The sequence below is a fragment of the Haliotis rufescens genome, unplaced genomic scaffold (genome assembly GCF_023055435.1).
Source record: "Haliotis rufescens isolate VD_foot unplaced genomic scaffold, xgHalRufe1.0.p SCAF_6, whole genome shotgun sequence".
Classification (NCBI taxonomy): domain Eukaryota; kingdom Metazoa; phylum Mollusca; class Gastropoda; order Lepetellida; family Haliotidae; genus Haliotis; species Haliotis rufescens.
In genome coordinates, this window is record NW_025964334.1 from 37,166,083 (window position 1) to 37,181,006 (window position 14,924).

General features: G+C 39.1%; 1 protein-coding gene across 2 annotated transcripts; it reads right to left on the reverse strand.

The window, feature by feature from the left end:
* Nucleotides 1-1,862: 1,862 nt before the first annotated feature.
* Nucleotides 1,863-14,401, reverse strand: LOC124112244 (glutamine synthetase-like). 2 transcript variants are annotated; one of them, XR_006857589.2, is made up of 3 exons: nt 14,129-14,401; nt 2,329-3,550; nt 1,863-1,951 (listed from the first exon to the last, which is right to left on the reverse strand). XR_006857589.2 is itself a non-coding variant. In XM_046472257.2 (2 exons), the coding sequence occupies exons 1-2, from the start codon at nt 14,277-14,279 to the stop codon at nt 2,385-2,387; spliced, it is 1,317 nt and encodes a 438-aa protein (XP_046328213.2). In that variant the 5' UTR covers nt 14,280-14,401; the 3' UTR covers nt 1,988-2,384. The 2 variants fall into 2 exon arrangements, 1 of the variants encoding a protein (XP_046328213.2); XM_046472257.2 differs by lacking the exon at nt 1,863-1,951 and having other exon boundaries at nt 1,988-3,550.
* Between the last annotated feature and the right edge of the window lie 523 nt (nt 14,402-14,924).

The following is a 14,924-nucleotide window of genomic DNA, read 5'->3' on the forward strand; positions in this document are numbered from 1 at the left end:
TGCTAGCCCACTGAGATACCATGCCGCAGTTTATTTAACATGAATACCCCACTCAGACACAGTATACTGACTCCGTGCCGACCAGGCGTTGTTTTAGCCCCTTTATGCCGAGCGCCAGACAGTTTCAGTAAGACGCGGTCGGGGATCGAACCCGGAACCTTCCGCTCTCCTGGCAGACGCTCTACCACTAGACCACGGAGGCGGTCCGGCAAATAGCTGTGGAAACTAATTGAATGAACCACGTTAAATCAGTGATCACAGTGATGTCACTCGCGAAAAGGGTAAACATGTCCTGACCTACCGGTAGCACCCGCCATTCATGCAATTGCATTAAAAAAGTAAATATTTATTGCCTGTCGCAGCGCAGCAGTACTGCTGCCATGCGTCGTCAGCCTGTAAACATCTTCCCGAGGCAAGGGAGTTAACTGACTTTAAAAGTCCAATTTCCACCCTTGCCGAACTAGGCTGGAATTACTGGGCTCGATGGTTGCGCCACCAGTGGCTATTACCAATTATGTCCCTTCTAAGCCTCTCCTATGGACAAATCAGATTCCACCTCTCGTATCACTTGCGTTTGCTTCACACAAAAAAGGTGGCGCCAAGTCAGGACGATCTGATCGTAATCAAGATCTATATTGTGATAAAACGGGTCTTACATCGCGAAATGCATCAAATCAGGTGATTACAAACATGAAAGGATTTGGAAAATATCTGCTGACAACGAATTGGCGATGCACATGCTTTGCAAATCCTGCAATCGATCGAAATCTGCACGACAGTTTACGAACCGGATTTCGATTTCGGTGCGCGATTTTGATTGGACTATGCATAGACTCGTTAGTCCAGACAAAACGTAACTCCATAATACCAGCCTAGTTCGGAAAGGGTGGAAACTGGATTTTTATAGTCAGTTAACTCCTTTGCCTCAGGAAGATGGCCTGTAAACAGATATTCAAGTGATCGATGAACCAGAAAATTCAGTGACACGAGAGTACCATTACTGATTTTGTTGAAACAAATGAAAACGGTATGTTAAGTTTGACTTACGTCAGCAGTGTACAAGTGCAGAGATCTTGCTCCTTATAAGTAAAGAAAAAGGTTAAGAAATATATTCGTTTTGCAACACCTTTGGGCACAGTTTTAAAGTCGGCGCAAACATTTCTTTTGTAGTTGACTCAGCATAGATAGATGCGGCTGAGCTTATGATGGAACTCGGGGTCTTCAGTCCACCTGCTGAAACATCGACCCAGTTCAAGTAAATATAAATTGTAAATGCACGAGAATAACCCGCTTAGATATTCTGCCGAAACAGATTCCACTTAAAGCAAAGTGCAAGTAGCATGTTTGCCGTAAAAGGCGACTACGCTTGTCGTAAAAGGCGACTAACGGGATCGGGTTGTCAGGCTCGCTGACTTGGTTGATGCATGTCATCGATCCCAATTGCGTGGATGATATGATATTAATCACTGGATTATCTGGTCCAGACTCGATTATTTACAGACCGCCGTCATATAGCTTGATATTGCTGAGTGTGGCGTTAAACCACAAACCAACCAGCCGACTGTGGAAAAAATATGAATGGGTATTAAGTATATTGTTTATATACTAAGGGCATAAAGAAATCAGAATACACCCCGAAATGAACATTGAGGTGAGACGTGCGTGTGTGTCTGTGTGGTTCGTGCGTGCGTGTGTGTATGAACTCGTCCGGACTTATGCTGGTTTCATCGTGCTAACACACTTGGATACATCACACAATATGCTGACTCCGAGTTGACTGTTACCTATTTTATCCCCTAAAAGTCGAGCAAGTATCATCATATAATGTCTTTTGGTATGACGTGGGGATCTTCCGCTCTCTTGGCAGACGCGCGCACTATCCACTAGACCACGGAGGTGGTGAAATCGCAGAGAAATATAACCACTAGCAGTGAAGTATGAAAAGGCGAAGCTGCAAAGAAAAAATATTTAAACTTTATTTAGCGGATATCACTTAAGAGAGAAGACAAAGAAAAAGAGGTGCGTCGAACTAGAGAATCTATTTATGTGCAATGTAAACATAAGGATTTGATGAAAATACAATTCTGTTAGAAAGTAATTAAAGCAAAGTAAAATATGGTTCTTGTCTAAAATGGTGTTTATAGGTACAAAGGTCAAAAGAAAGAGGATGTTGATGTCAGTTGTATCCATACGTAAGTTAAATGGTTTTCTAATTCAGAAACTAACTAGGCAGAAATAGGCTCAAGCCAAATGCAAAATCCTGTCATAGTTATTAATGATGCCATATATTCTTGGACTGACTAACAAATTCGTTGAAATTGTTAATACCTGTGCTGAAGTGCTGAACGATCATACATTGTTGACAAGCCCAACATGTTGTCATATTAGAAATACGCCACTGTTTCCATAGCAAAGCGTTGCTCGTCTGTCTCAACCAATTTGTACTTAGCGACCTCCATATCTCTCTTGCACTTGACAAACCATGTCACCAGTTCCTTCCCTAAGGCATTACATAGATCCTCATCCTTTTCCAGCTCATCCAGAGCTTCTGCCAGGGAACGCGGGAGATATTCGACGTCCTCTGTTTTGCCAGGAGGTGGGCACTCCATCTTTTTAATTACGCCGTCCAGTCCAGCAGCAATGGTAGACGCCACTACGAGATACAAATTGCTCTTTCCGCCAGGTAGTCTGTTCTCAAGGTATGTTCTTGAAGGTCCATCGTTTTTTGCGCGAATGCATGCATATCGGTCCTCTATTCCCCAATAGATAGGTGATGGATAAATAGATTTACCCAGGTTCCTATAGCAGTTGACAGTAGGGTTTGCAAAGGCACAGAGAGCTTTACTGTGCTTCAGGATACCAGCAATCCATTGTTTTGCAACTGTAGACAGTTTGTCTGGAGAACATTCGTCATAAAATATGCTTTCACCACATCTATTCCATAGCGAAAAATTGAAATGTGTGGAGAGCCCCATCTGATCATAGGAATGTTGGGACATGAAGGTGATTTTAAAACCCTCCAAATCTGCCATTTCCAAGAGACCTTCCTTCAGATTAAAAGCCATATCCGGGCTCTCGATTCCATATTTGGGTTTTGTCACAGCTTCAAAAAGCCCAGGTCCAATTTCAACATAATACCTTTCAACATCTATCTTGGATTCTTGAAAATGCCTATCAAAGTGGAATAACAATTTGCTATGTTTGTTAAATACCCTGTTACTGTACACATCTCTTCCTGCAAACACTGGCTCCATGGTGTTATTGTCAAGGAGTTTGAATTCAATCTCATGGCCGGAATACAAATCAAATCCAAGATCACCCAACCTCTGAAGCTGCTGTCTTGCAGCATACCGAGGACACGCTTCTTGTGGAGAGTTGTCTTTCTTCCATCGAGACTCACACAAGACTTCAGCAACCTTCACTCCGTCCGGAGCCCAGGGAATGGACCTCAGTGTGTCAGGGTCAGGAAAGATCAACATATTGCCAACATTATAGTTCTTCTCATGAAATACTGGAACTACTTCTGTTCTAGGACCAAGTAACAACGTGTCTGCAATGAAACCAATGTAAATTATGATTTGTCCAAGCAATAACGTGCGACACAGACTGACACTTGTGATCCTCAAAGGAACACTGAACATGTTAATTTAACATTACGTACTCTTTCTATGGAACGGTTACTTCGAAAGATGTTACAATTACATTCAATTACATATGCGATTGTTAAAATAATGATAACCGTAGAATGAGTGAGTGACCTGACGTTATATATAGTTCAGTAAAATCATACAATGTCATGTTTCTGCGTGAAGCAAGCCCAACGTTATTCCGGTCATTTGTGCTTTATGTGTCCTACCATAACCAAGAGTGTGTGGAGTTTTACGCCGCTTTTATATTCCAGAAATATCACATTAGGAGGACACCAGAAACGGACTTGGTACAATTACCCATGTTGGGAAACGAATCAATGCCATCAGTGTGATAAGCGAACGCAGGTGGGCGAGTGTTCATGGTGTAGTCGGAGTCGTGCAGTTGACTCTGCTTTTGGCCGAGATTTCTTCTGGGTGTGGAGAGGGCATTTATTAACCAAATTGCTGCCTCACCGATATATTATGATGGCAGTTTCATTGATGGTTACGTTAACTCCGATAAAAAAAAAATCTCAAGAAAGGAACTCAATAAACATTCTGTTACAAAAGCATTTTAAAATTATACTTATCTCATGAAGCAATACATGTATTGCAATGTTGTGTTCCAACTACTGGGACTATTTGGGACTGCGATCATATCATGAGTGCCTTTACCTTAAACAGTGCATATTACTAAATATTATGACAAATCCCAACATTGTTTCACGTACAAGTATTTCTGCGCTATATGTTTTGGAGCGAGATGCCTCTATCATTAGTATCGACATCGATGTATTGCCATCCGACCATGGCAAATTGCAAAACATCGATATATCGATAAATCATTACATCCCTAATGGTCATACTTTATCAGAATACTCAATGTCATCCCTGGAACACACAAAGACATCCCCAATGGTCATACGTCTACACGAACACACAATGTCAGCCCTAATGGTCATACTTCCACAAGAACATACTATGTCATCTCCAATAGGCATACTTCTCCAAGTGAGTGAGTGCATGAGTGAGTGAGTATGGGTTTTACGTTGCTTTTTGCAATATTCCGGCAATGTCACGGCAGGGACACCAGAAATGGGCTTCACACATTGTGGGGAACCGATTCCGGGCCTTCGGGGTGTCGACCGAACGCTTTAACCATAGTCGCAGTCCCCAGCGAACATTTTCACAACGTTGTTGATAAGTTGTGGAAATTGTACATTGTAACATAGCGTTTAGTAGCTGTAACAACGTCGTATAACGACCACTAGTATCGTTACAATTAGTTTCGTAAACAAGAAACTATTGTATAATCATTATTTACATAGAAATCCAGTCCCTAGTATGAAACAAAAGTATATTTACAAACCTAAAACATGTCTTTCAATGTAAAAATAAAATAAAATTCAGATATTCGAAACAGAGGCCAACAACAGTGTTGTTCAATGACCGCCATTTTCAAAGTACACATCGACCGCTCCCCAGCTAGCATCCATGCAGACGTTGGCCTCACCTTGTCAATGGTTCTCAATGTCGCCGTCGGATTTTTTACGTTGGCCCAATATTTGGGTAACATTTCAGGAATGTGGTTCAAGGGATTCTACTCTAATTGACAGCTTCTCCTGGAGAGCAATGTGACTTTCGTGCCTCTCTTCGAGCAGACGACGAGATATTAGCAGACACACAAGCTCGGACATCGGAGTACTGTTTTTTATCAAATATATCGGTAAGAGTTCAATTAATGTGTTTGTATATGTTCAGGTATATTTCCAAACAGAACCCGAGAAAAAAGAGCCATTATACATTCAGATATACAAACACGAGAAATTTGTTTCTAGAAATTGAAAACACCATGTTTGTGAGCCAGCTGGAAACAGTTGATGAATCTTCGGACAGCAAGTGAACCACCAACTACATAAAAAACTACTGATGGCTGTAGTTTTAATTGAACATTGCTTTCATTCTTTAAAACTTAGCCTTTTCTTGTGGCAGCTCATATGAACAATACAAATAGATGTCAAAAAACAAAGTAAGTCCTAACGATGACAAACATAAGACGTTTATGTAGAATTAGGCATCAATTTGGATTTGCCCGTGAATTTATTTAACCGAGAACAAAATCCCGATAGAATTAGCAGTGCTTTGACGTAAAAACAAAATTGCAAAATTATGCAATGATAAGAATATCTTCATGAAATTCCTGTTACGTCTATATGGGTTTGGTTGGTTTGTTTGTTGTTTAACGCCGCACTCAATAAATAATCAAGCCTGGACCAGATAATCCAGTGATTAATATCATGAGCATCGATCCACGCAATGGCTTGTTTGTTTGTTGCTTAACGCCGCACTCAGCAATATTCCAGCAATATGACGGCGGTCTCTAAATAAGCGAGTCTAGACCAGACAATCCAGTAGTTGACATCATGAGCATCGATTCACGCAAAGTCATCGAAGCTGACCACCCGATCCCGTTAGTCGCCTCTTACGACAAGCAAAGTCGCCTTTTACGACAAGCATGGGTTGCTGAAGACCTATTCTACCCCGGATCTTCACGGGCATATAACGCGGGGGGATATAGGGAACAGCCAGTATGTCTGTCCGTCCGTTCGTCTGTCCGTCCGTCCGTCCGTCCGTCCGTAATCATTTCCTTTTCCGGGTCAGAACTCGAAAACCATTCGTGTATTTGATCGAAACTTGTTTCCATCGCAACAAGTTGGAATTAGGTTCTATAGGGTATAGTTCGTTTCTGGAGCATAACTCAAACCCCATTCAATACTTTCTAACAAAACTTTGCATGTCTATCAAACTTATACTGAGCTGGTGCCTTTTCCTATGTAGGAATTATAGAAATTTGTATTCTTTACGTTTCCATGGTAACAAGATGGACTTAGGTTCTATAAGGGTGCACGTGGTGTTCGTTTCCGGAGCGTAACTCAAAAACCGTGAAATACTTTCTTACAAGACTTCGCATGTCTACCAGGCACATACTGAACTGGTACCTTTTGCTATTTAGGAATTTTATATTTGTTTATTTTTTACGTTTCCATGGCAACAAGTTGGATTTAAGTTTTAATATAGGGTGGGTTCACTTATGGAGTTTATCAAATAAACTGTTAAATATTTCCTTGCCAAACATTGCATGTCTATATATAAAGCACATTCCGAACTGGTGCCCTTTGATATTAAGGAGTTTTAGAAATGTTTATTTTAGAATTTCCATTGCAGCTATTTGGACATGGGCTAAGAGAAATGTTGGGTCAGTTACCTGGTTTGGGACCATTACGGACGGGGGATATAGATGACTTCGTTGACTATACGCTTGTTTAGTTATTGTTTCTTGTAATTTGTCATTTGTTTGCATTAAACACAAAAGAAACACACTTGTTTTACTTTCCATTTCATATGGATGCGACCATGGTGGATCTTTTGTCGATAAACAATGTATGCTTCTTTAAGAACATTCAACTCTTGACTCGTAACATACAGAATCGCACATTTATTTGTGGTTACTTTACAGACAGCTTTCTGACTCTTGTTAAAAAACTATAAATATGGCTTTGTCGGGCATTGCTCAGGGGTATAATGTCTTTTGTAAACCACCTAGTACTAACAATATATATATATATCTGACAGAAGCTGAGGTGTACCAAGTGTTGTGTGTGTCGGGGGAACTAAGTGCATCTTTGTTGCAATGAGAAAAAAGCGATTGTGTACTTGGGTCACTTCTTTCAAGGAGTTGGCGAATTGACGGGACGTTTGTCATCATTTGTCGTGTACGTCGTGCGCTTGAAGCGCTAGTTAAACTGTGTAAACTCCGAGCTTGCGAGGAGGTTCACACAAAAGTTTAACCAGCGCTTTTAAATCGTTCACACTTCAATGAACCCATCCAAACTGACGTTCAATTCTTATAATTTCATACTTTGTAGTTTACTGGTCTCGCCGAATAATATCGCAACTTATGTTTGCTTAAATTTGAAGTCCTCTGGTTTCGCAAGAACATTGCAACAATGTTATTTTGTCGGTATTTGCCGGCACTCGGTCACATACGTTTCCCCACTCATACTCAGTTACGCAAAGAAAAATAGTTCTTTGAATATATACAACATAAAGCAGAAATATGTCAACATCATTTCATTCTCTGAACAAACTTACAAACAATATTTGGGATAAGTCAAATCCTAAAAATACAAAATCTTACATGTTTTTCCCGATACGATAGTAAATCGAATTTTAGTTTGGGATTGATCAGGAGCAGTCGCGTTTGCTCTGTCAGCGGCCACATCCGAACAGGGTACGACATTGTTTTTTCTGGTGCCAGATTCCTGTCATTTCCGAAAACAAGGCACCAAAGTCAATATCGCTCATTAAATCGATTTCGTTCACCTCAGTAATTTTACAGAATTAATTTTCTTCACTTGCGTTATTAGTATTGAAAGATAGCCATTCCATATCCAAATCACCGCATGTTTCATGTAGCAGCTAGACGACATCAATCACCAGGACCAAAGCATTTATTTATTCATGAGTCAGATGAAATGTTACGAGACAAGGCATAAATACTAAATTAATTATATTGCTGATAAATGCAGGGATTATAAAGAAAATAGAAAAACGATCGAGAATTCGGGGAGACCCCGGAAAGAAGTTCCGGCAAAAGTTCAAACGATCAATTTCACAAAAAAATTGTTCACATCGTGTGAACTTTTCCGTCCGTTCACGGGACTGTGAACTCCAAATATCAGATCACGTGACTACCAATTTAGCCAATCAGCATGAAGGAAACAGTGTAAACTTTAAAGTAAGAAATTATTTGAAAATTATAGCTTATTTGTTGTTTAACGTACAATCGAGACTTGGACAGTCAAACCAGTAATTAACATGGCAAGCAACTATCCACGCTGTTCAGGTATGATGGTACGTAATCAGCCAAGTTACGGAGTCTGACCCACACTCCGGCGCAGTGGTGACTCTGCATAACACAAGTACAATGTTTCAACCATTGAAAAGACAATATCAGGACGCCAATCTTAACTGAATTTGTCCGCGGAATGGCTCGTTGAAGTTATTTTAAACCGAAAACCGCGTTCGTCTTGTCAGTTGTGTCATCTGAATTTTGATATATTTAAAAATAAATATCTGTAAGCGAATGAATTGAACTGCTTTCCAAATATATATTTATATCATTAAGGAGAAATAATTTTACAACAGGAATATGCGAGCTATGATTAATTTTGCTATTAGACGCAGGTAGAATAAGAGTTATCGTCCTTGTTTGAAGTCGTTCCTGTGTTCATACGCCAATATGGAAACCTTTGTCTACATTCGGCTTGTCCTCGGAATGGGACGAGTTGGTCACAAATGCAACTCACCATGTTACATATACTATAGTTTGAAGTGAATAAAATGACTGATGTGAAAAAAAGGATAATTAATCATTTCCACACAATCTGTGACGATCATTTAATAATCAACCATGGACTCTCAAATATAATATCATAGTTTTATCATGTTCATAGCATCACTTATGCATATAAATTACAACATAACTGTGTAACTAGATTCCGGACGCCCCGGAATCTATGTGAAATTAGGAATCATACACGGATGCTGCTATATCAAGGCAAAAGGTCATACTGGATCATGTTATTTCACTCGTTATGAAAAATCCATGTCTAAATTTGAGTTTGTCTACATCCTTTGACTTTAATTCTAAAATGACCATTTTACAACTGTCCATATGTTTCGCAATGTTTATACACGGCCAAGGTAATAAATACTCTAACCAGTTTTGCTAGGATATTCATTTGTATTTTCAGTGTGTTTTGGGCTTTAAACAATCACAAATTAATAATTAAACACTCCTCCCTAAATTTTTATCATAAGAGTGGTTTCCCTTTGATTTGAGCTGCTTCTAAATTCATACAAGAAAATATTAAATATATTTTTTGTTTTATAAAATCAGTCGAAGAATATGTTTATTGCACGACACCATGTTCTTTATTTGTATAATTGTTTAAAAATTTTACGGAACGGAATGGCATAAAAACTATTTTGTTTCCCATCATATGTCCTGAATTAAACACATAATTTTGGCAGAGACACAATGGGTAGACGAAATGGCATAAAAATGTTTCTACAGTGGTAAAGTTATTAATATGTTTTCATAATTGTGTTTTGCAGAGTAATTATTTCATGGTTCGAAATATTATACAATGAACAAAATACAAGATACAAGATACATGATCAATACATAGTTAATTATATTAATTAAAATGCTTCTTTTCGTGATTGAATCAACAAATGAAACTAATATCTTTACCGGCCACTTGGGAGGCAACAAACCAAAGTCCCGCACCCCATGGGTTCAGTAGGTATTGGCAACCAAGGTCAACCGCAGTGTGACGTAAATACGTTGACATGACCTAATATTGGCCAACCAAGGTTAACTTGGGTCATACCTTGGTCAACACGGGTTCACCTGGGTCGTCCCGGGTTTTCAAATCGAACGTAAGCACTCGTATCAATTTGGCTCCTTCGATCATTATGGCCGACTAACACAAACTTGTTTAGTGTAATAACTCACAGTTTGGAATGTTTTAAAAATGTTTTCATAATTATTTATGTATTTCGCATGTACACGTATCATTATACATGTAAGAGATAAAAATAAGGTTTCTTTTAAAAGTTTGTTTAATAAAGTTTGTTACATCTTTTTAAATATTACTCTTCCCCATGTAACCAAAGCTAAATGCAACAACTTCACTGCATGATATACCAACCTCAAGAATCATTAAGAGAGGAAAAACACAACATGATGTCATCTTTTGAAACTAAATTCTGCTATCATTTTACGATTTACTTTCTCCCTGGACTTTCAGGGATAAGCAAGTTTTCGTATTGGATGGTTTTCTGTAGGTTATTTTTGTTTAATTGTTTACCTCAACAACTGACTGTGAAATAGTTTTATTGCAAGCTTAACACAAGCACAATATTGTTTCATTCTTTTTTCTTACACCTGTAAGAGTTCTATACGTCTGTTCCTTATGATACAATTTATGATGTCTAGTATTAAAGGGAGGCACGGGTGGTCCAGTCGTCTAGGGCGCCGCAATTCGCTGTGCAGAGTTGCGTCCCTTGGGCACGCCAGAAACCTATGATTGTGGGTTCGAATCCCGGTTCGCCCCGTTATGTTTCTTGGTTGTCAGCACCATACCCGTGCTCGTGGGTTTCACCGAAGTGGTAAACTGCATCACTTCAGGCTTTCCTCCAACATTAAACTGACACGTCGCGATATAACTGGAATACTGTAAAAAGCGGCGTTAAAACCAACTCACTCTAGTATTAAACTATCCTAATTTTCACTGTGTCAATTAATATTTGATATTTAATACTTTAATATTTTAATATTTTAGATTTAAAATAAACCCAGGTATTGGAATTGTCACTACTCTTCAATGGGAATTTCGTAGCTTTGTGCTCTTTTTCATACAAAAAATCTCATATAGATCCAATGACAATTTCTGTCATTAAAATTGTCTTAGAAAACATAATTTTGACAACGTGTATTAAATAAGGGAAATATCACATGTCTGATTAGGTCGTTCCTCATTAGTCATACTAAGTCTATTTAGTTTTTTGTTATGAATCGCAAAATTTTCTTTTTACTTACATGTCGTTAAAAGCAAATCTTCAGTAAGGCTAATTTTTATTCCACAGTTCATGGTTTATATTCTTAAAACAATTTTTCGACATGCCAAAACTTCTGTATAAGTATTGTGGCAATGCAAAGAAGTATCTTAAAATGTTTCAACATAACAGTGTTTTCCATAACTGTGAAAATGTTTTGCAACTGGCATTTGCCTCCTGGTTCTTATATTTCTTAAAGGGTTGGGGTGACGGTTAAAATTAACAATGATTTATCTCTTAAAAATAAACGATATTTAAAGCATAAGATACTTTGAGGGTATGATGTGCAGTTCTCACGTAATGTAACGTTTAGCTCCATCTGTATTATATTTTCTTTTTACAGACAGGGACGTTCAAGCAAAGAAAAGTGTTGCCAGAGTAAGAGACATCCTTCTTGACACCTCTGATGATGACTAACATATCGGCCCTTAATAGTGGGTTCGAGTCCAATTCGTCACGATTATGTTTCTAGATTGGCGACACACTCAGATCTACATCACTTCCATCTTTCCAGCAACAGTAATTCCGTTCTGGAATTGGATTACTGTTAAAACACGTTGTTAAAACCAACCCGCTTAGATTAAAATATACATTTTATTGGAATATTGTTAAAGGCGGCGAAAACCGAAAGTCACTCACTCACTCGTAGATGTATGACCATTAGCGATGACAAAGTGTGTTCTTCTAGAAGTATGACAATTACCGATGACATAGTGTGTTCTTGTAGAAGTATGACCATTAGCGATGACATAGTGTGTTCTTGTAGAGGTGTGACCATTAGCGATGACATAGTGTGTTCCTGTAGAGGTGTGACCATTAGCGATGACATAGTGTGTTCTTGTAGAAGGAGACCATCAGCGATGACACAGTGTGATCGTAAAGAAGTATGACCATTAGCGATGACATGGTGTGTTCTTGTAGAAGTATGACCATTAGCGATGACATGGTGTGTTCTTGTAAAAGTATGACAATTAGCGATGACATAGTGTGTTCTTCTAGAAGTATGACCATTAGCGATGACATAGTGTGTTCTTGTAGAGGTGTGACCATAAGCGATGACAAAGTGTCTTCTTGTAGAAGTATGACCATTAGCGTTGACATGGTGTCTTCTTGTAGAAGTATGACCATTAGCAAGGACATAGTGTGTTCTTATAGAGGTGTGACCATTAGCGATGACAAAGTGTGTTCTTGTAGAAGTATGACCATTAGCGATGACACGGTGTGTTCTTGTAGAGGTGTAACCATTAGCGATGATATTGTGTTCTTTCAGAAATGTGACTATTAGCGATGATAAAGTGTATTCTTATACAGGTGTGACCATTAGCGATGACAAAGTGTGTTCTTGTAGAAGTTTGACCATTAGCGATGACAAAGTGTATTCTTATAGAGGTGTGACCATAAGCGATGACAAAGTGTGTTCTTGTAGAAGTATGACCATTAGCTATGACACGGTGTGTATTTGTAGAAGTATGACCATTAGCTATGACACGGTGTGTATTTGTAGAGGTGTAACCATTAGCGATGACATAGTGTGTTCTTCTAGAAATGTGACTATTAGCGATGACATAGTGTGTTTTTGTAAAAGTATGACAATAAGCGATGACATAGTGTGTTTTTGTAAAAGTATGACCATTAGCGATGACATAGTGTGTTCTTCTAGAAGTATGACAATTAGCGATGACATAGTGTGTTCTTTTAGAAGTATGACCATTAGCGATGCCACGGTGTGTTTTTGTAGAGGTGTAGCCATTAGCGATGACAAAGTGTGTTCTTGTAGAAGTATGACAATTAGCGATGACATAGTATGTTTTTGTAGAAGTATGAGCATTAGCGATGACAAAGTGTTTTCTTATAGAGGTGTGACCATAAGCGATGAGAAAGTGTGTTCTTGTAGAAGTATGACCATTAGCGATGACACGGTGTGTTCTTGTAGAGGTGTAACCATTAGCGATGACATAGTGTGTTTTTGTAGAAGTATGACCATTAGCGATGACATAGTGTGTTCTTGTAGAAGTATGACAATTAGCGATGACATAGTGTATTTTTGTAGAAGTATGACCATAAGCGATGACATAGTGTAGTCGTGTAGAAGAAGGCCATTAGTGACGACATAGTGTGTTCTTATAGAGGTGTGACCATTAGCGATGACAAAGTGTGTTCTTGTAGAAGAAGACCATTAGTGACGACATAGTGTGTTCTCGTAGAAGTATGACCATTAGCTATGACATAGTGTGTTCTATTTGACGAAGACCATCACCGATGACATAGTGCGTTCTTCTGGAGGTTTGACCATTAGCGATGACATAGTGTGTTCTTGTAGAAGAAGACCATTAGCTATGACATAGTGTGTTCTCGTAGAAGTATGACCATTAGCTATGACATAGTGTGTTCTATTTGACGAAGACCATTACCGATGACATAGTGCGTTCTTCTGGAGGTTTGACCATTAGCGATGACATAGTGTGTTCTTGTAGAAGAAGACCATTAGCTATGACAAAGTGTGTTCTCGTAGAAGTATGACCATCAGTGATGACATAGTGTGTTCTTGTAGAAGTATGACCATTAGCGATGAGAAAGTGTGATCGTGTAGAATTATGACCATTAGCGATGACATAGTGTGTTATTGTAGGAATATGTTCATTAGCAATGACATAGTGTGTTTTTGTAGAAGTATGACCATTAGCGATGACAAAGTGTGTTCTTATAGAGGTTACTGTATATATTTGTAATGAATGTTTAATGTGCTCCCGGCACTATATGGCTTACATATTATATTTTAGACATTAAATCCAAGCTTAAGCTTAAGCACTTACCTTGGCACATATCCAACCCCGCGTCCATGTATTCGGCGGCATAGCGACCAGCTATCACTTGACCACGACTCATGCCATTCAGATCACAGAGGGCAAGCCGCACATAGTCGTATTGACAGATCTCGTTATGTTCTTGCTCGAAATTCGACATTGTCACTGTGGTCAACCTGCAAAAGTGAATAGTAAATAATTAACTGATAAAGATTGGTTCCACGAAAACAATATGCGTCTTCTCACAACGAGTCTGACTGACAATGGTAAATCTGGAATACCACGTGCTGTCGGAGGTTAGTTGGTTTGTTGTTTAACGCAAAACTCGGCAATATTCCAGCTATATGACGGCGGTCTGTAAAATAATCGAGACTGGACCAGCCAATCCAGTGATTGACATAAGCATCGATCCACGCAACTGAGATCGATGGCATTGGTCAACCAAGTCAGCGAGCCTGACCACCCGATCCCGTTAGTCGCCTCTTACAACAAGCATGGTCGCCTTTTACGCCAAGTATGGGTTGCTGAAGACCTGTTCTACCCCGGATCTTCACGGGTAGGCTCTCATGTAAGTGGAATATTGCCGAGTGCATATACACACGATAACATATTTAATATTTTGCACCGGTGTATTCAACAATATTCCAGTTATATCACGGTGGCCTGTAATTAAGTGTAAACCAGAACAACCAGTGATTGTTATTGTTATTATGAACATGCCCGTGAAGATCCAGGTTAGAATTGGTCTTCGGCGACCCATGCCTGTCGTAAGAGGCGACTAACGGGATTGGGTGGTCACGCTCGC